The sequence below is a fragment of the Pristiophorus japonicus genome, unplaced genomic scaffold, assembly GCF_044704955.1.
Source record: "Pristiophorus japonicus isolate sPriJap1 unplaced genomic scaffold, sPriJap1.hap1 HAP1_SCAFFOLD_648, whole genome shotgun sequence".
Lineage (NCBI taxonomy): Eukaryota > Metazoa > Chordata > Chondrichthyes > Pristiophoridae > Pristiophorus > Pristiophorus japonicus.
In genome coordinates, this window is record NW_027254560.1 from 124,808 (window position 1) to 147,106 (window position 22,299).

General features: G+C 48.7%; 1 protein-coding gene across 2 annotated transcripts in view; it reads right to left on the reverse strand.

The window, feature by feature from the left end:
• pctp (phosphatidylcholine transfer protein) overlaps positions 1–22,299 on the reverse strand; it is a 125,785-nt gene that overhangs the window by 68,666 nt on the left and 34,820 nt on the right. Inside the window, exon 6 of one of the 2 annotated variants that reach the window (XR_011592141.1) lies at positions 21,506–21,631. Coding sequence is in view for 1 of the 2 variants with exons in the window: in XM_070874030.1 (XP_070730131.1) it covers positions 21,536–21,631 (96 nt within the window). In the remaining variant the exon portion in view is untranslated. Of the gene's footprint in view, positions 1–19,377; positions 21,632–22,299 lie in introns of those variants that run through there. The other variant, XM_070874030.1, reaches the window with a different exon arrangement.

The following is a 22,299-nucleotide window of genomic DNA, read 5'->3' on the forward strand; positions in this document are numbered from 1 at the left end:
GGTTATCCACTTTGGTGGTAAAAACAGAGAGACAGACTATTATCTAAATGGTGACAGATTAGGAAAAGGGAAGGTGCAAAGAGACCTGGGTGTCATGGTACATCAGTCATTGAAGGTTGGCATGCAGGTGCAGCAGGCGGTTAAGAAAGCAAATGGCATGTTGGCCTTCATAGCAAGGGGATTTGAGTACAGGGGCAGGGAGATGTTGCTACAGTTGTACAGGGCATTGGTGAGGCCACACCTGGAGTATTGTGTACAGTTTTGGTCTCCTAACCTGAGGAAGGACATTCTTGCTATTGAGGGAGTGCAGCGAAGGTTCACCAGACTGATTCCCGGGATGGCGGGACTGACCTATCAAGAAAGACTGGATCAACTGGGCTTGTATTCACTGGAGTTCAGAAGAATGAGAGGGGACCTCATAGAAACATTTAAAATTCTGACGGGGTTGGACAGGTTAGATGCAGGAAGAATGTTTCCAATGTTGGGGAAGTCCAGAACCAGAGGTCACAGTCTAAGGATAAGGGGTAAGCCATTTAGGACCGAGATGCGGAGGAACTTCTTCACCCAGAGAGTGGTGAACCTGTGGAATTCTCTACCACAGAAAGTTGTTGGGGCCAATTCACTAAATATATTCAAAAAGGAGTTAGATGAGGTCCTTACTACTAGGGGGATCAAGGGGTATGGCGAGAAAGCAGGAATGGGGTACTGAAGTTGAATGTTCAGCCATGAACTCATTGAATGGCGGTGCAGGCTAGAAGGGCCGAATGGCCTACTCCTGCACCTATTTTCTATGTTTCTATGTTTCTACACTGCCCCATCAAACACTCCCAGGGCAGGTACAGCACGGGGTTAGATACAGAGTAAAGCTCCCTCTACACTGTCCCATCAAACACTCCCAGGGCAGGTACAGCATGGGGTTAGATACAGAGTAAAGCTCCCTCTACACTGTCCCATCAAACACTCCCAGGGCAGGTACAGCATGGGGTTCGATACAGAGTAAAGCTCCCTCTACACTGCCCCATCAAACACTCCCAGGGCAGGTACAGCACGGGTTAGATACAGAGTAAAGCTCCCTCTACACTGTCCCATCAAACACTCCAAGGGCAGGTACAGGGAGTTGGATACAGAGTAAAGCTCCCTCTACACTGCCCCATCAAACATTCCCAGGGCAGGCACAGCACGGGTTAGATACAGAGTAAAGCTCCCTCTACACTGTCCCATCAAACACTCCCAGGGCAGGTACAGGGGGTTAGATACAGAGTAAAGCTCCCTCTACACTGTCCCATCAAACACTCCCAGGGCAGGTACAGGGGGTTAGATACAGAGTAAAGCTCCCTCTACACAGTCCCATCAAATACTCCCAGGGCAGGCACAGCACGGGTTAGATACAGAGTAAAGCTCCCTCTACACTGTCCCATCAAACACTCCCAGGGCAGGTACAGCACGGGGGTTAGCTACAGAGTAAAGCTCCCTCTGCACTCGCCCATTACAATTATCACTGAACCCTGACCGACACCAGCTATCAGACTACACTCACCCATCATTACAGTGCCGATAGAGATCCCCACCCTGTATATAGATTAGTACAACTGCCACACATATAATTAACTGTTAGACACTGGCACAAAGATCAAATGTAAATCACTATAAACACCAATTAAACCCAAATGTTTCTGTTTTTAACCATCATTCGACTGAACCTTCTGTCCAAAAAAGTGAACGTTTGGAAAACAATGCAACTCTTATTTCTTGTACATTATTATCCTGATTTGATAACTTGTGCCTCCTGAGAAATGTCTCCAGCTGGGCTCTCGGTTCCGACAGCTCACAGCTCTTCACCGAGATCTCCTCCATTTGCCGTCCCAGGCCCTTCCCAAACATTCAGTGCACTGTTTGAAAGTTCACCATTAGCCAGCAGCTGCAGTGACGGTTCAGGGCAGGTACAGCACAGTTCCATCTATTTTATTTGTGGTCATTTGACTCTTGCTGGATTCCACACTCTGTGCCTGTCTTATGATCCATTGCTTCCCTTCCGTTATCCGGCTCTATAGGATAGCCGTTTTTTGCTTTCATTCCTACCTGTCCAATCACAGCCAGCACATCGCATAACATAAGAAATAAGAGTAGACTGTACAGCCCCTCGAGCCTATACTGCCATTCAGTCAGATCATGGCTGATCTTCTACATCAACTCCAATGTCCCGCCCGATCCGCAACAATCACTGCACTCACGCAATGGGCCAACCGCCCGGTCAGTCACAAGGCCAAAAAGTAACCTGGAACACTCCGAACATTCGCAGGTGTAGTGTCGCGTGGCAGACACCACTTCACCTTGGTCTATATCCCAGTCATTGATATAATGAGCAGAGGTGGGCCCAGAACTGAACCCTGAGAGGCACTACTACCCCCTTCCCACCACTGAGAAACTGCCTGGAATCTCTAGCTGCTTTCTCCCTTCCATTTGTTCTCCTCCTCCTCCTAATTCCATACTGTTATATATGTAAACTTGTATATACTCTGTACAGCCACCAGAGGGCTCATCCCCTGGAGTCCCAAGGGATCCCATAATCCCTTGGGAGCACAGGTACTTAAGGAGAGCTCACAGGTTGGAGAGGCACTCTGGAGACTTGCAATAAAAGACTACGGTCACACTTTACTTTGAGCTGACAGTATTCAGCCTGACTCTTTCTTCATAAATAACAACTGGCAATGAGATACAGATAGCGAACCCAAAGATGCAGAGAACAGTGGGCATCCTGGAGAAATTCTCGGAGGGAGATGATTGGGAAACATTTGTGGAGTGAATCGACCAATACTTCGTCGCCAACGAGCTGGATGGAGAAGAGAACGCTATCAAACGAAGAGCGATTCTCCTCACCGTCAGCGGGGCACCAACGTATGGCCTCATGAAAAATCTGCTTGCTCCAGCGAAGCCCACAGAGAAATCATACGACGATTTGTGCACACTGGTCCGGTAGCATTTGAACCCAAAGGAAAGCATTCTGATGGCGAGGTACCGGTTCTACACCTACAAAAGTCTGAAGGCCAGGAAGTGGCAAGTTATGGCGCCGAGCTAAGACGCCTTGCACGACATTGCGAATTTGAAGGACATTTGGAGCACATGCTCAGAGACTTTTTCGTACTTGGCATTGGCCACGAAACTATACTTCGCAAACTTTTGACTATCGAGACCCCAACCTTGAGTAAGACCATAGCGATAGCCCAGGCATTCATTGCCACCAGTGACAATACGATGCAAATCTCTCAGCACACAAGTGCTGCTACAAGTACAGTGAACAAAATGATGTGGTTTTCAAATCGCAATGTACAGGGCAGGTCACACATGCCTGCAGCTGCACGTCCGCAGATGACTCAGAGTCCACCATCAAAGGTGATGAATGAAACATAGAAACATAGAAAATAGGTGCAGGAGTAGGCCATTCGGCCCTTCGAGCTAGCACCGCTATTCAATAAGGTCATGGCTGATCATTCCCTTAGTACCCCTTTCCTGCTTTCTCTCCATACCCCTTGGCCATAAGGGCCATATTTAACTCCCCCTTGAATATATCCAATGTACTGGCATCAACAACTCTCTGCGGCAGGGAGATTCTACAGGTTAACAACTCTCTGAGTGAAGAAGTTTCTCCTCATCTCAGTCCGAAATGGCCTACCTCTTATCCTAAGACTATGTCTCCTGGTTCTGGACTTCCCCAACAGCGGGAACATTCTTCCAGCATCTAACCTGTCCAGTCCCGTCAGTATCTTATACGTTTCTATGAGATCCCCTCTCATCCTTCTAAACTCCAATGTATATAAAGGCCCAGTTGATCCAGTCTCTCCTGATATGACAGTCCAGTCATTCCTGGAATTAGTCTGGTGAACCTTTGCTGCACTCCCTCAATAGCAAGAACGTCCTTCCTCAGATTAGGAGACCAAAACTGAACACAATATTCCAGGTGAGGCCTGTACAACTGCAGTAAGACCTCCCTGCTCCTATACTCAAATCCCCTAGCTATGAAAGCCAACATACCATTGGCCTTCTTTACCGCCTGCTGTACCTGCATGCCAACCTTAAAAGACTGATGAACCATGACACCCAGGTCTCGTTGCACCTCCCCTTTTCCTAATCTGCCGCCATTCAGATAATATTCTGCCTTCGTGTTTTTGCCCCCAAAATGGATAACCTCGCATTTATCCACATTATACTGCATCTGCCATGCATTTGCCCACTCACCTAACCTGTCCAAGTCACCCTGTCGCCTCTTAGCGTCCCCCTCACAGCTCACACCGCCACCCAGCTTAGTGCCATCTGCAAACTTGTTGATATTACACTCAATTCCTTCATCCAAATCGTTAATGTATATTGTAAAGAGCTGGGGTCCCAGCACTGAGCCCTGCGGCACTCCACTAGTCACTGCCTGCCATTCTGAAAAGGACCCGTTTATCCCGACTCTCTGCTTTCTGTCTGCCAACCAGTTCTCTATCCACATCAGTACATTACCCCCAATACCATCCGCTTTGATTTTGCACACCAATCTCTTGTGCGGGACCTTGTCAAAAGACTTTTGAAAGTCCAAATACACCACATCCACTGGTTCTCCCTTGACCACTCTACTAGTTACATCCTCAAAAAATTCCAAAAGATTTGTCAAGCATGATTTCCCTTTCATAAATCCATGCTGATTGGACCAATCCTGTCAATGCTTTCCAAATGCGCTGCTATTTCATCCTTAATGATTGATTCCAACATTTTCCCCACTACTGATGTCAAGCTAACCAGTCTATAATTACCCGTTTTCTCTCTCCCTCCTTTTTTAAAAAGTGGTGTTACATTAGCTACCCTCCAGTCCATAGCAATTGATCCAGAGTCGATAGACTGTTGGAAAATGATCACTAATGCATCCACTATTTCTTGGGCCACTTCCTTAAGTACGCTGGGATGCAGACTATCAGGCCCTGGGGGTTTATCGGCCTTCAATCCTATCAATTTCCCTAACACAATTTCCCGCCTAATAAGGATATCCTTCAGTTCCTCCGTCTCACTAGAACCACGGTCCCCTCGTACATTCGGAAGGTTATTTGTGTCTTCCTTCGTGAAGACAGAACCGAAGTATTGATTCAATTGGTCTACCATTCCTTTGTTCCCCATTATGAATTCACCTGAATCCGACTGCAAGGGACCTCCATTTGTCTTCACTAATCTTTTTCTCTTCACATATTTATAGAAGCTTTTGCAGTCAGTTTTTATGTTCCTTGCAAGCTTCCTCTCATACTCTATTTTCCCCCTCTTAATTAAACCCTTAGTCCTCCTCTGTTGTATTCTAAATTTCTCCGTCCTCAGGTTTGCTGCTTTTTCTGGCCAATTTATATGCCTCTTCCTTGGTTTTAAACACTATCCTTAAATTCCCCTGTTAGCCATGGTTGAGCCACCTTCCCCGTTTTATTTTTACTCCAGACAGGGATGTACAATTGCTGAAGTTCATCCATGTGATCTTTAAATGTTTGCCATTGCTTATCCACCATCAACCCTTTAAGTATCCTTTGCCAGTCTATTCTAGCCAATTCACGCCTCGTACCGTCGAAGTTACCTTTCCTTAAGTTCAGGACCCTAGTTTCCGAATTAACTGTGTCACTCTCCATCTTAATAAAGAATTCTACCATATTATGGTCACTCTTCCCCAAGTGGCCTCGCACAACAAGATTGCTAATTAGTCCCTTCTCATTACACATTATCCAGTCTAGGATGGCCAGCTCTCTAGTTGGTTCCTCAACATATTGGTCCAGAAAACCATCCCTAATGCACTCCAGAAAATCCTCCTCTACCGCATTGCTACCAGTTTGGTTAGCCCAATCAATATGTAGATTAAAGTCACCCATGATAACTGCTGTACCTTTATTGCACACATCCCTTATTTCTTGTTTGATGCTGTCCCCAACCTCACTACTACTGTTTGGTGGTCTGTACACAACTCCCACTAGCGTTTTCTGCCCTTTGGTATTCCGCACCTCCACCCATACAGATTCCACATCATCCAGGCTAATGTTCTTCCTTACTATTGTGTTAATTTCCTCTTTAACCAGCAACGCCACCCCGCCTCCTTTTCCTCTCTGCCTATCCTTCCTAAATGTTGAATACCTTTGGATGTTGAGTTCCCAGCCTTGGTCACCCTGGAGCCATGTCTCTCTGATGCCAATTACATCATATCCATTAACTGCTGTCTGCGCAGTTAATTCGTCCACCTTAATCCGAATACTCCTCGCATTGAGGCACAGAGCCTTCAGGCTTGTCTTTTTAACACCCTTTGCCCCTTTAGAATGTTGCTGTAATATGGCCCTTTTTGTTTTTTGCCTTGGGTTTCTCTGCCCTCCACTTTTACTATTCTCCTTTCTTTCTTTTGCTTCTGCCTCCATTTTATTTCCCTCTGTCTCCCTGCATAGGTTCCCATCCCCCTGCCATGTTAGTTTAACTCCTCCCCAACAGCACTAGCAAACACTCCCCCTCAGACATTGGTTCCGGTCCTGCCCAGGTGCAGACCGTCCGGTTTGTACTGGTCCCACCTCCTCCAGAACCGGTTCCAATGTCCCAGGAATTTGAATCCCTCCCTTTTGCACCACTCCTCAAGCCACGTATTCATCTGGGCTATCCTGCGATTCCTACTCTGACTAGCATGTGGCACTGGTAGCAATCCTGAGCTGCAAGGCCATTAACACCTGCCGGCGCTGCGGGGGTGATCATCGTTTACATTCATGCCGATTCAAAGGGTATGTTTGCAAGGGCTGTGGAACAATGAGACACCTCCAACGTATGTGCAGACGAGCTGCAAATCCTGCAAACCACCACGTTGCAGAGGAGGACGGATCCATGGCGGATCACAACGAACCAGACCGAGACCGAGGAGGCAGAGGTACATGCGGTGCACACATTTAGCACAAAGTGTCTCCCGATTATGCTGAACGTTGAACTAAATGGACTCCCGGTGCTAATGGAGCTGGGCACGGGCGCGAGCCAGTCCATCATGAGCAAAAAGACTTTCGAAAAATTGTGGTGCAGCAAGGCTCAAGACCAGTCTTAACTCCAATTCGCACAAAACGAAAAACTTATACTAAAGGAACTGATTCCCGTAATCAGCAGTGCTACTGTAAAGGTCTCCTATAATGGAGCGGTGCGCACAAGCTACCACTCTGGGTGGTACCGAGCGATGGTCCCATGCTGCTTGGCAGGAGCTGGCTGGGAAAGATACGCTGGAACTGGAACAATGTCTGAGCACTATCGCCCGCTGACGACACTTCATGTGCCCAGGTTTTAAACAAGTTCCCTTCGCTGTTCGAATCAGGCATTGGAAAATTCCAAGGAGCAAAAATGCAAATCCACCTCAATCCGGGGGCGCGACCCATCTATCACAAGGTGAGAGCAGTACCATACATGATGAGAGAAAGGGTAGAGATCAAGCTGGACTGGCTGCAAAGAGAGGGCATCATTTCACCGATCGAATTCAACGAGTGGGCCAGTCCGATTGTCCCAGTCCTCAAGGGAGACGGCACCATCAGAATTTGTGGCGATTACAAAGTAACTATTAATCGTTTCCCCTGCAGGACCAATACCCACTACCAAAGGCTGACGACCTCTTTGCAACGCTGGCGGGAGGAAAGACGTTCACGAAGCTGGATCTGACTTCAGCCTGCATGACGCAGGAACTGGAGGAATCATCGAAGGGCCTCGCCTGCATCAACATGCACAAAGGTCTCTTCATTTATAACAGTTGCCCGTATGGAATTCGAACAGCGGCGGCGATATTCCAGAGAAACATGGAAAGCTTACTGAAGTTGGTCCCATGCACCATGGTCTTCCAGGACAACATCTTGGTTACAGGTCGGGACACCGTCGAGCAGCTGCAGAACTCCACTGGCGCCTGAAGTGGAGCTCCTGAGGAGGAGGATCACGGTGGACAGAATCAGGCCCACCGATTCGAAGGCTGAGGCAACCGAGAACGCACCAAGGCCACAGAACGTGACGGAGCTGCGGTCGTTTCTTGGACTCCTGAACTATTTTGGTAACTTCTTACCAGGTCTCAGCACACTGTTAGAACCACTGCACACTTTACTGCGTAAAGGGGACGAATGGGTATGGGGCAAAAGCCAAGAAAATGCCTTTGTAAAAGCTAGAAAATTGTTATGCTCAAACATATTGATCCATGTAAGCGTTTGGTACAAGCATGTGATGCATCGTCATATGGCGTAGGGTGTGTATTGCAACAAGCTAATGAATCTGGGAAATTGCAACCGGTTGCTTATGCATGCTGGAGTCTGTCTAAGGCTGAGAGAGCCTACAGCATGATTGAAAAAGAAGCGTTAGCATGTGTTTGGGCTCAATATCTGTTTGGGCTCAAATTCGAATTGGAAACTGACCATAAGCCACTTATATATGTTTTCCAAGAGTAAGGGGATAAATACTAATGCATCGGCCCGCATCCAGAGATGGGCGCTCATGTTGTCCGCATATCATAGAAACATAGAAAACATAGAAACATAGAAAATAGGTGCAGGAGTACGCCATTCGGCCATTCGAGCCTGCACCACCATTCAATAAGATCATGGCTGATCATTCACCTCAGTACCCCTTTCCTGCTTTCTCTCCATACCCCTTGATCCCTTTAACCGTAAGGGCCATATCTAACTCCCTCTTGAATATATCCAATGAACTGGCATCAACAACTCTCTGCGGTAGGGAATTCCACAGGTTCACAACTCTCTGAGTGAAGAAGTTTCTCCTCATCTCAGTCCTAAATGGCTTACCCCTTATCCTTAGACTGTGTTCCCTGGTTCTGGACTTCCCCAACATCGGGAACATTCTTCCTGCATCTAACCTGTCCAGTCCCGTCACAATTTTATATGTTTCTATGAGATCCCCTCTCATCCTTCTAAACTCCAGTGATTACAGGCCCAGTCGATCCTGTCTCTCCTTATATGTCAGTTCTGCCATCCCGGGAATCAGTCTGGTGAACCTTCGCTGCACTCCCTCAGTAGCAAGAACATCCTTCCTCAGAGTAGACCAAAACTGAACACAATATTCCAGGTGAGGCCTCACTAAGGCCCTGTACAACTGCAGTAAGACCTTCCTGCTCCTATACTCAAATCCCCTAGCTATGAAGGCCAACATACCATTGGCCTTCTTTACCGCCTGCTGTACCTGCATGCCAACCTAAATGACTGATGAACCATGACACCCAGGTCTCGTTGCACCTCCCCTTTTCCTAATCTGCCGCCATTCAGATAATATTCTGCCTTCGTGTTTTTGCCCCCAAAATGGATAACCTCGCATTTATCCACATTATACTGCATCTGCCATGCATTTGCCACAACTATACCATCCACCACAAGCCAAGCACAAAAGACTGCGCCGATGCTCTCAGTTGGCTGCCATAACCGACCACAGGGGTGGAAATGGCACAGCCCGGAGATTTAGTCATGGTTATGGAAGCATTTGAGAGTGAGCAATCACCCAGCACAGCCCGGCGGATTAAAACCTGGACGAGCCAGGAGCCCTTATTGTTCCTTGTCAAAAACTGTGTGCTTCATGGGAGCTGGTCCAGTGTCCCAGTGGAAATGCAGGAAGAGATTACGCCATTCCAGTGGCGCAAAGATGAAATGTCTATACAGACAGACTGCCTTCTGTGAGATAATCGGGTTGTGGTCCCCAAGAAGGGCAGAGACACAGTACCCACCCAGGCATCGTAATGATGAAAGCGATAGCCAGATCCCACATGTGGTGGCCGGTATCAATGCGGACTTAAGAGTCCTGCGTGCACAAATGTAACACATGCTCGCAGCTAAGCAATGCACCCAGGGAGGCGCCACTAAGCTCATGGTCTTGGGTCCAAACTGTGATTTAGGGTCCATGTCGACTATGCAGGCCCGTTCTTGGGTAAAATGTTCCTTGTGGTTGTAGATGCGTACTCCAAATGGATTGAATGTGAGATAATGTCGGCAAGCGCGTCCGCTGCCACCACCGAAAGCCTGCGGGCCATGTTTGCCACGCACGGCCTGCCCGATGTCCTGGTGAATGACAACGGGCCATGTTTTACCAGTGCTGAGTTCAAAGAATTCATGACCCGTAACGGGATCAAACATGTTACATCTGCCCCGTTTACATCAGCATGCAATGGTCAGGCAGAGAGAACAGTGCAAACCATCAAGCAGGGCTTGAAGAGGGTAACGGAAGGCTCAGTGCAGACTCGCCTATCCCGAGTCCTGTTCAGCTACCGCACGCGACCCCATTCGCTCACTGGGATCCCACTGAACTGCTCATGAAAAGAGCACTTAAGACAAGGCTCTCGTTAATTCACCCCAATCAGGTAGAGAGCAGGCGGCTCGAACAAAGTCAATATCACGATAGAGCAAATGTGCCACGCGAGATTGAAATCAACGATCCTGTGTTTGTATTGAATTATGGACAAGGTCCCAAGTGGCTTCCCGGCACTGTTGTGGCCAAAGAGGGGAGCAGGGTGTTTCGGGTCAAACTTTCAAATGGACTCATTCACCGGAAACACTTGGACTAAATCAAACTCAGATTCACGGACTAGCCTGAGCAACCAACTTTGGACCCTACCTTTTTTGACCCCCCAACATACACACCAGTGGCAACCGGCACCAAGGTTGACCATGAAGCAGAACCCATCATCCACAGCAGCCCAGCAGGACTCACCACACCAGGCAGCCCAGCAAGGGCCCAACACCAATACCAGCATTTACCCCGAGACGATCCACTAGGGCAAGAAGGGCCCCAAATCGACTCACCTTGTAAATAGTTATACTGTTGACTTTGGGATGGGGGGGGGCGGGGGCAGTGTTGTTATATATGTAAACTTGTATATACTCTGTACAGCCACCAGGGGGCTCATCCCCTGGAGTCCCAAGGGACCCCATAATCCCTTGGGAGCACAGGTATTTAAGGAGGCCTCACAGGTTGGAGGCGCAGTCTAGAGACCTGCAATAAAAGACTAAGGTCACACTTTACTTTGAGCTGACAGTATTCAGCCTGACTCTTTCTTCATACATAACACATACCACTTAATCTTCTCTAGTAGTCTCCCATGTGGTACCTTTCCAAAAGCTTTCCTCAAGTCCATGAACACTAAATCCACTGCATCTCCCCATCCACAATGGGCGTTACCTCAGAATTCTACCAGGTTGGCAAGCATGATCATCCCTTTTCAAATCCATGCTGGCTGCTTCAAACGGTTTTCTCTTTGTCTAGAAACGTGGTAATTTCATCCTTAAAGCTTCTAACGTGTTCCTCATCACAGACGCTAAGCTCATCATCATCATCATAGGCAGTCCCTCGCAATCGAGGAAGACTGGCTTCCACTCATAACAGGAGTCCTTAGGTGGCTGAACAGTCCAATACGGGAACCACAGTCTCTGTCACAGGTGGGATAGATAGTTTTTGAGGGAAGGGGTGGGTGGGACAGGTTTGCCGCACACTCTTTCCGCTGCCTGTGCTTGATTTCTGCATGCTCTCGGCGATGAGACTAGGGTGCTCAGCGCCCTCCCGGATGCACTTCCTCCAATTAGGGCAGATTTTGGACAGGGACTCCCAGGTGTCAGTGGGGATGTTGCACTTTATCAGGGAGGCTTTGAGGGTGTTCTTGTAATGTTTCCTCTGCCCACCTTTGGCTCATTCGCCGTGAAGGAGTTCCAAATAGAGCTCTTGCTTTGGGAGTGTCGTGTCTGGCATGCGGACAGCGTGGCCTGCCCAGAGGAGCTGATCAAGTGTGGTCAGTGCTTCAATGCTGGGGATGTTGGCCTGGTCGAGGAAGCTAATGTTGGTACGTCTGTCCTCCCAGGGGATTTGCAGGATCTTGCGGAGACATCGTTGGTGGTATTTCTCCAACGACTTGAGGTGTCTACTGTACATGGTCCATGTCTTTGAGCCATACAGGAAGGCGGGTATTACTACAGCCCTGTAGACCATGAGCTTGGTGGCAGATTTGAGGTCCTGATCTGCAAACACTCTTTTCCTCATGCAGTTGAAGGCTGCACTGGCTAACTGGAGGCAGTGTTGAATCTCATCGTCAAATGTCTGCTCTTGTTGATAAGAGGCTCCAGAGGTATGGGTAATGGTGCATATTGTCCAGGGCCGCACCGTGAATCTTGATGACTTTGGGGGCAGTGCTGTGTGGGGGGGACAGGTTGTGGAGGACCTTTGTCTTACGGATGTTTAGCATAAGGCCTATGCTTTCGTATGCCTCAGTAAATACGTTAACTATGACTTGGGAGTTCAGCCTCTATGTGCACAGACGCAGGTCCGTGTACTGTAGTTCGATGACAGAGGTTGGGGTGGTCTTGGACCTGGCCTGGAGACGGCGAAGGTTGAACAGGTTCCCACTGGTTCTGTAGTTTAGTTCCACTCCAGCTTGTTGACTGTGAGGTGGATCATGGCAGCGAGGAAGATTGAGAAGAGGGTTGGGGCGATGATGCAGCCCTGCTTGACCCCGGTCTGGACGTGGATTGGGTCTATAATGGATCCATTGGTAAGGATCAAGGCCTGCATGTTGTCGTGGAACAGGCAGACTTTTGGGGGGCATCAAAAAAAGAGGACACTCCATAGAACCTCGGGGTTGACAGTGTCAAAGACCTTTGTAAGGTCGAAGAAGGCCACGTACAAGGGCCGGTGCTGGTCCCTGCATTTCTCCTGCAGCTGACGCGCTGTAGAAATCATGTCCTTTGTGCCCTGTAGGGGACGAAATCCGCACTGTGACTCTGGGAGGAACTCCTCGGCCACAGGGACAAGACGGTTGAGGAGGACTCTCAACCGTTTCCGAGTGGCTGATAACAGGAAGATTCCTCTGTAGTTGCCGCAGTCGGACTTGTCCCCTTTTTAAAAGATGGTCACGATCACTGCATCTCTGAGATCTCCCGGCATGCTCCCCTCCCTCCAGATGAGAGAGATGAGGTCATGTATTCGCGCCAACAGTGCCTCTCCGCCATACTTCAGTTCCTCAATGAGGATTCCATCCACTCCCGTAGCCTTGTTGTTCTTAAGCTGTCTTATGGCTTTTTCTACCTTGTGCAGTGCTGGGGTTTTACTGAGGTGGTGGCGGGTATCATGCTGTGGGATGGAGTCCAGAACACTCGAGTCAAAGGCAGAGTCTCGATTGAGGAGATCTTCGAAGTGCTCCTTCCAGAGCTCGTTGTCCTTGATGAGTGCTTCCCCATTCTTGGCCAGCAATGGGGTGGGGCCTTGGGTGTTTGGACCATCGGTGGCATTGACTGGGAATGAAGAATCCTCGCACATCATGGCTGTCGGCCAGCTGCTGTATCTCCTGTGCTTTCTCCATCCACCATCTGTTCTTTAGGTCCCGAGTTTTTTGTTGGACCTCGGCCTTAAGCCGTCTGTAATGCTGCCTTGCTGCTCCAGAGTTGGGTTGTTAAGGCTCAGAAATGCCCTGCGCTTGTGATCAATTAGCTCTTGGATCTGCTGGTCATTCTCATCAAACCAGTCCTGGTGTTTCCTGGTTGAGTGACCGAGTGTCTCTTCGCAGGCACTGGTTATGGAGGCCTGGAGGGCAAACCAAGCGCTGTGGGCATTCTGCGTCTCGGGGTCAAGGCATGCCAGGTTAGCTGTGAGGCGCTGACTGTATAGGGCTCTCTTTACTGGGTCTTTTGAGTGCCCCAGCACTGACTTTTTTGCGGCACTGTTTCTGCTGCCCTCGTCACTTTGGGGCTGTGTTAATGTCAATGATGGATCAGATTAGGCGATGGTCCATCCAGCAGTCGTCAGCTCATGTCATGGCGCGGGTGATGTGCACATCCTTGCGATCCCTGGCTCGGACAATGACATAGTGAGCAGGTGCCAGTGTTTGGAGCGAGGGTGTTGCCATGATGCTTTGTACTTGTCCCTCTGGCGGAACAGGATGCTGGTGATAACAAGGTCATGTTCTTGACATTTTGTCAGGAGTAGGGTACTGCTGGAGTTGGATTTCCCTACCCCCTCTCTGCCAATCACACCCCCCCCAGAGGGCTGTGTTCTTGCCAACCCTGGCGTTGAAGTCACCGAGGAGGATCAGTTTGTCGCCCGCAGGGACGCGGGACAGGGGTTTTGAGAGGCTGGTGTAAAAACCATCTTTGGTCTCATCTGTCGCATTGAGTGTTAGGGCATACGCACTGATGACTGTGGCGCATTGATTCCGGGATAGGGTGAGTTGGAAAATCATGAGACACTCGTTAACCCTGCAGGGGGAGTCTTTGAGGCGGTTGACCAATTCGTTTTCGATGGTGAAACTGACTCTGTGGAGGCGACGTTCTTCCTCTGCAGACGCTAAGCTAACCGTCCTGTAATTACCCTTTTGAGTACGATTGGTCACTCTCCTAATCTTCGATACACATCCACACTTAGTAGAGTCTGAAATACAACCCCAGGGCCTCTGCAATTTTCTCTCTCAGGATCCTAGGTTACATCCCATTGGACCCTGGCGCTTTGTCTTCCTTTAGCCTAACGTACCTAAATGTTTCCTTTTATCCATCACAATATCGCTCACCTTGCTCGCAACAACTCCACGATTCACCTCTCCGATATCCTTCTCTTTAGTAATGCGACAGATGAGACCAGATGGTTTTTACACCAGCCTCTCAAAACCCCTGTCCCGCGTCCCTGCGGGCGACAAACTGATCCTCCTCGGTGACTTCAACGCCAGGGTTGGCAAGGACACAGCCCTCTGGGAAGGCGTGATCGGCAGAGAGGGGGTAGGGAAATCTAACTCCAACAGTACCCTACCCCTGACAAAATGTCAAGAACATGACCTTGTTATCACCAGCACCCTGTTCCGCCAGAGGGACAAGTACAAAGCATCATGGCAACACCCTCGCTCGAAACACTGGCACCTGCTCACTATGTCATCGCCCGAGCCAGGGATCGCAAGGATGTGCACATCACCCGCGCCATGACAAGAGCTGACGACTGCTGGATGGACCACCGCCTAATCTGATCCATCATTGACATTAACACAGCCCCAAAGTGACGAGGGCAGCAGAAACAGTGCCGCAAAAAAGTCAGTGCTGGGGCACTCAAAAGACCCAGCGAAGAGAGCCCTATACAGTCAGCGCCTCACAGCAGTTATTAAAACCCTCGAACATTTTTTGATCATCTAGATTGTCAAACCTCACCCTCAGTGGTCCCACCTTACTCTCAACAATTTTATACTTGGAAAATACTTCATAATTCCTTTTGCTGGGCACTGACATTGTTTACCCACATACTCCTTAGCTTTCCGTACACTGCTCTTAACCTCTTATTTTCTCACCTTCTTTCATTTTCTGATTATTCTTTTTGGCCCTCTTTTGTTTTAATTAGTTGCGAACTTCTATTTACCCATGGTATCCTAGACTAACAATTTCCTTCTTATTTTAAATTAAATATACTTATTCTGCACCGTTACGATCTTTTGAGAACATTTTTTTCCCACTGTTGCTCCACAGTCCTGTGTGCAAATTCTTCCTTTCTCCTGCCCACTCACTCACCCTCCACCTTTCTACCCCTTGAACTCAGATTCCTCCACTGATAAAACCAAAAATGTACTCGCAGCTCCACCTGGTCATTTGCTCAGATCATCCCTCCTTTCCCTGAGTTAATGCGTGTTTGTTTGTAGCTTTCAAAAGAGAGGCTAATTAAGCCCCGGGCTGTTGGTTGGTCCGTTTCCCTTTCAGTTCCATTGTTAAGGCCGGCAGGTTTGTCGGTTTGAATTGGGCGGTTCCGGTTACTTGGAGTATCTCTTCTCGGTGCTTTTTCCCCACCAGTGGATTTAGGATTTCATCGATGAGCTCACAGCACTGAACAGCCCCTTCCAAACTGAAACAGGTGAACAAGACATAGAAATGGTTTGAGGGGGCACAGCCTCAAAATACGGGGGAGCCAATTTAAAAGCGAGTTGAGAAGGAATTTCTTCTCCCAGAGGGTTATGAATCTGTGGAATTATCTGCCCAAGGAAGCAGTTGAGGCTAGCTCATTGAATGTACTCAAGTCACAGATAGATAGATTTTTAACCAATAAGGGAATTAAGGGTTATGGGGAGAGGGCGGGTAAGTGGAGCTGAGTCCATGGCCAGATCAGCCATGATCTTGTTGAATGGCGGAGCAGGCTTGAGGGGCTAGATGGCCTACTCCTGTTCCTAATTCTTATGTTCTTATAGACCGCAGGCAGGTGATTACTGGGGCTTCCGCCTTGTGTCAGCGGTAGCACACTTGCCTTGGAATCAGAGGATTGTGGGTTCAAGAGCCTCGAGCACAAAATCTAGGCCGACACCCCCAGTGCAGTGCTGAGGGAGGGTTGCACTGTCGGAGGCCCCATCTGCTCTCAGGTGGACGTAAAATATCCCACGACATTGTTCAAGGAAGAGCAGGGGCGTTCTCCCTGAAGTCCTGGCCAATATTTAGCCCTCAATCAGCACCACCAAAAACAGATTATGATCGCATTGCTGTTTGTGAGGTAGGTCAGTGAGCACGGGCTGTGATGGTTGAATGGGACTTGGTGGGAGTTCATCATCATAGGCCGTCCCTCGACACGAGAATGACTTGCTTCCAAGGCAAAAAGGGATGAGTTCACAGGTGTTTCAATGAAGGATCTAATATTCCAGATCCCGAACTGCATCTGGAAAGGTGGAAGAAGCCTGTGCGTGGATTTTTTTAACGTGGGATGACCGTTGCACACCAGCCACCACACGGGCTTGACAGAGCTAGGTCTTGATCCAGTGGCAAGGATTAACCAAGACAACTGGAGATCTGCTCTGCTGCACGGACCTAGTGCGCACACATATCGCAATGTGGGCTGGGCCGTGCTGCCCCTAGGCCCTTGCCTCTTCTGGGCCCATGTTGGGAGTTAGGACACAGGCAGCAAAGTTTTGGATGTGATCAAGTTTATGGAGGGTGGAAAATGGGAGGTTGGAAAGAAGAGCATTTGAATAGCCAAGTCTAGAGGTAACAAAGGCACGGATGAGGGTTTTAGCAGCAGATGAACTGAGGCAGCAGCAGAGTCGGACGATGTAATGGAGGTGGAGGTAGGTGGTCTTAGTGATAGAGCTGATATGGGGTCGGAAGCTCATCTCACGGTCAAGTAGGACGCCAAGGTTGCGAATGGTGTAGGAGGAGTAGAGTTTAGGATGGCAAACACAAATTTGGTCGGCAAATGAGGGTACAGGACCCAGAAGAACCGAGGGCCCAGGGGCAGCACGGGCCAGCCCACATTGCGATATGTGTGCGCACTAGATCCGTGCAGCAGAGCAGGTCTCCAGTCGTTTTGGTTAATCCTTGCCCCTGGACCAAGACCTAGCTCTGTCAAGCCCATGTGGTGGCTGGTGTGCAACGGTCACCACACGTTAATAAAATCCACGCACAGGCATCTTCCACTCCTGGAGTTCAGGATTGGAATATCGGGTCCTTCATTGAAACATCTGTGAACTCATGCCTTTTGGTGTGGAAGCAAGTCATCCTCGTTCGAGGGACCATCTATGATGATGATGTTTATGGGAGCTTACTGTGTACAAATTGGCTCCCGCGTTTCCTACAACAGTGACTACACTTCAAAAATATTGGGTCAAGGTGGATCCATTGGTCAGGATCACAGCTTGCATGTCATCGTGAAGCAGGCGAAAGATGGCGACAAACTTTTTAGGGCAGCCGAATTTGAGAAGGACATTCCATAATCCCTCATGGTTGACAGTGTTGAAGGCCATTGTGAGGTCAAAGAAGGCCATGTACAGAGGTTGATGATGCTCCCTGCATTTTTCTTGGATTTGATGGGTGGTGAAGATCATGTCTGTTGCAACTGGGGGGAGTTCTTCAGCCACTGGGAGAAGGCGATTGAGGAGAAATCTTGCGATGACTTTCCTTGTGGCAGACATCAGGGAAACGCCTCTGTAATTACTGCAATCAGACTAGTCACCTTTCTTGAAGATGGTCATGATTACAGCATCTCCAAGATGCCCTGACATGCTCTCCTCCTTCCAAATAAGAGAGATGAGTTCATCTTGGATTCTCGCCAATAGTACTTCTCCGCTATGCTTTGGTGCTTGGGCAGGGATTCCATCTGCTCCTGAGGCCTTGTTGTTCCTTCAGTTGTCGGATGGCCTTTTCAACCTCATGTAGGGCTGGGTTTGTGCTGAGGTGGTGGCGGGTAGCATGCTGCGGGATGGAGTCGAGGACACTCACGTCGAAGACAGAGTCTCAGTTAAGGAGATCTTCAAAGTGCTCCTTCTAGTGGGCACTGACTACCTCTCCTTTCTTGGCCCTCAGTGGGGTAGGACCTTGGGTGCTTGGACCGTAGATGGTCTTGACTGCGCTGAAGAATCCACCACGACAACTCAAGCACCCCACCACCCCTTCAACCACCACCTGCCTCACCTTTGGCAGAGACTGCATTGGTCTCATCAGTCACCTGAGAACTCAAATTAGTGTGGAAGCAAGTCATCCTCAACTCCAAGGGACTGCCTAAGACGACGACACTTCAACAGTACTTCATTGGCTGTAAAGCACTTTGGGACACTTTAAAGGCACTATATAAATGCAAGGCTTTCTTTATCAGATGGCCCTCGAGCAGTAAGCTTGGTCCTCTCACGTCAAACGTCACACTCGAAAAAACAGCTTTAGTGAAATAACGGGAAAAACGTACCTGACATAACATCACTGAGCTGAAGAAATTCTGCTTACTGAGGGTTCTCGAGCAAAGGGCACTCGGCTCCTCCCGTCAGGTTGATGCACAGTGCCCACTTGTGTCCGTGCCCCTGCACACTTGGTTGAAACATTGACCTAGACTGGATCCTGGTCCTCGATTTTAAAATTTGCATCCTCGTGTTCAAATCCCCCATGATGCTCGCCCCTCCCTATAACCTCCTTCAGCCCTACAAACCTCAGATCTCTGCGCTCCTCCAATTTTGATCCTTCATCCCCAACTTCCTTTGCTCCATCATTGGCGGCCGTGCCTTCAGCTGCCGAGGCCTTGAACTCTGCAATTCCCTCCCTACACCTTTCCACCTGTTTATCTCCTCTTTTAAGTCACTCCTTAAAGCCTACCTATTTGACCAAGCTTTTGGTCACCTGTCTTAATATCTCACGTGGCTCGGTGTCAAATTTGGTGTGAAAGCACCAGGTGACGTTTGTACTATGTTACAAGCACTTTGTAAGTAGCATTTTTGTTGAAATAGAAATTCTGATTTTGTTTAAACACTCCAACTAAGTCAAAGGTCACAGCGCTGGGCACCAGCTTCCTGGAGTGATCTCGGTGATCTGGCACTCCTCCATCACCTGCTGAAACTGGAGAGATCCCCTCTTACCCATGAGGGACATTCCTCATATTCAGAACTTCCCTCAGACTCACAGCAAACAAAGAGGACAGATAGAACTTGTGTTTAATTATTCATTTTGAAGTTTCAGGAAAACAAATACAAATACAACTGGGACCGTCTGCACAAATGAACAGATCCCGCATAAAGCACGAATCACTCAAATCATTAGAAAGTTAGAAACTAATGAAACAAAATGCTGAAGATTAGGAAGGGAATTGCACATGCTCTTGGTTGGGAGCGGGTTAAAGGGAGAGAAAATAGGAGGCCAAGTAAAGCAAGGGCTAGGGACTGCATAATTCTAGTCTGAGAAACCTAGAAACAGTTTGAACAGCCAGGGCTCAGGGGAGCACTCTGCCAAAGGAAAGAGCCAGAGAGTGCTTTACTGAGAGTGTAATCATGGGGTGGACAGAAGGATAATGAAAAGGTGATGGAGAATGAATGGGATTGCTAAGGCTTAAGGATGTAGAAGGGGTTGGGATTAATGAGGGCAGAAAGATCCCGTGGGATCAGATTAGCAAACATTCTGCCTGTCTTGTAAACTACTCCCAATGTGGAGTGTGATCTGGGCACACCAAGGGACGGTCATAGATGAGAGCAACTGTTCCTTTCCCAGCCAGGCAGTGCGCCAATCAAGAATGCTAGCAGCAAAGGGTCCAATTACCAAGGCAAGGTAATAATGGAGGAGTGCGCAGTCTTGATGCATGGCCCTGGGTGGTCAAGGGAACGGAGACAACACCGCCCGACCATTGCGATGAGAATGAAGTGCAAGTACCCAACTGTTAACTGCCTTAAAAGCCAGTGCACAGCACCCACTTTCAGGCAGGACCATTAGGGGACTGTGAGAAAGCGCTGGTGTGTGTGTTAAACATATGCCATGGACTCTGTTAAGAAGCCATCCAGAGATATGCGCCATCTGATAGGGAGGTGGATATTTAGTAATCAGATCATTCAGATGGATGGCTAGAAACATGCCAAAGATTTTATATTCAGAATTTCACAAAAGAAAGTGTGCAATAGTCCATCAGGATATACAAGACACTGCAGCATTGCCCCAGTACTCATTAATGGAACTTGACGCTGTACATTGGCAGTAAGGAGCTAAGTCCCCTCGCACCCAAACTGCTCCAGGTGAGTGGGGCTTAATGGAAGCCGAAGAAATAATTGTTGCTGCAGGAACAAGTCCTGTGATGCATGTTATTACAGCTTGTGGAAAAGTAAAGGTTCTCAATAGTACCTAGAGTTTAGCGCTGTGATTTATGTAGTTCTCAACTATCCATCTGCATTGAATTGGATAGCAGCCTGTGCTGCTCTGACTCAAGGCCACTGACGATCAGCATCAAGTTGTTTCCCAGAGACCAGGTAGAACTGGCAGAGACAGAATGTAAACATCACCCGAGGAGCTGTGCTTTTAATGTTTCAGAGTCCACCCTCCTCCCCACTGAGGACAGCTAAAGTTCCTCCAGCGAGAGTGCCACGCCTGACATTGTTCTCCATATCTCCACGTCACCATGTCGCCTTCAAATGCACAATCGGCCCAACTCAATCTCAATCAAAATGGGGGGGGGGGGGGTGGGGATAGCAAGAGAAAATTGGAAACAGATGGAAAATATGCAGACCTAGATCCAGGAAAGGTTCAACATATTTAGAAATATTTCATCCCCTTTCCTGTCACTGAAGGTCTCCCTACAACACACAGCCCGACCAGGAGAGCTGCCTCTCGAGCATGGGCCAATGGTAAACATGTGTTCGCAGACAAGGACACAGGAAAGAGAAGTCCGAGTGAGATTAAAGTTACCATGCCAATTTTCTCCCCTCTCTGTCGAAGGGAACCTGTGGTCCACGCCTGCCATTTATTCCCTCCTCCTCCAGTGAGACCTTTGTGTGGGTAAGATCGAGGGTGCAGAACCTTAGCTCTTTGGGGAAGTGGGGTTTCTTCCTGCGTTAACAGGGTGGCCATTTGATAATGTTCGCTGTCACTCACTCAGTGATGGTGGCACTGAGAACTGGTTAGATAGGGATGCGAGCAGCATGGTGCGGTTATAGAGTACAGGTGAGCGTATGGCAGTGTTATTGATAAAGTAATGATCTCCCACTGCCCCAAAACACAGTGTGGCTCCGGCCACAATCTTCAAGCAGCAAAGTAAAAACAAAAGTACATAAGTTGGGTCAAGCCACCTTGTCATCTCATCGAGTGCCAACTCTGAATCAGTCGTGTGGTGACTTTTTCCCAGTTTTCTTGCAGTACTCGGGGTAGTTTGCACAAGCTTGCTGCATGGCTTTCAGGAAGGAAGGCACTCCGGTCTGTGCAAAAACAATCACGTTAATGACCTGAAACAAGTTTTCAAAAGTTTAAATATGCACATCATCACAGCTCTGAATAGAGGCCATTCCATGTGAAGGGTAGAGCAGATTGTGAACCAGCCACAGTGCAGCCCCTCAGGCTACATCTACTCCTGACCACTGCCGAGTGGGATCTCTCCCTCCTCTACAGGCACATGCTAAACACAGAGAATGGACAAGTTCGAGAAGTACAGAGATGGTTTGCGTGTGATTTATAAACAGGCCCATCTCATTGGCACCTGCCTAGGACGAGAGAGGTTGAGGGCCTCTCACGGTCAATGTCCGAGTGCTTATTTCACTACTTGCTGAACAAAACCAACGTGGCTCCACGGGAGACCTCCGTAAACACAATTTATTATCCCTCATAAAGGTACAGATTCCTCCATGGTAAAGACTGTCTCTCTCCCTTATCTTGTCGAAGTGGCCATCCGTCAGGTCAGAGCCTTGACAGTAACTCCTGGCAAGCTATTCCACCATGTATGGCACCACAGCCAGGTTTGGCCCAGATCAGCAGGTGTCTCAGGATAGCATTAAGGAGGCCGATTTTCACCCTTCCTGACCCACTGCCACTCTGCTCAAGGTGAGCTATTCTCGAGGACCGATGTCCAGTTGCCTAAACAGAAGGAGCT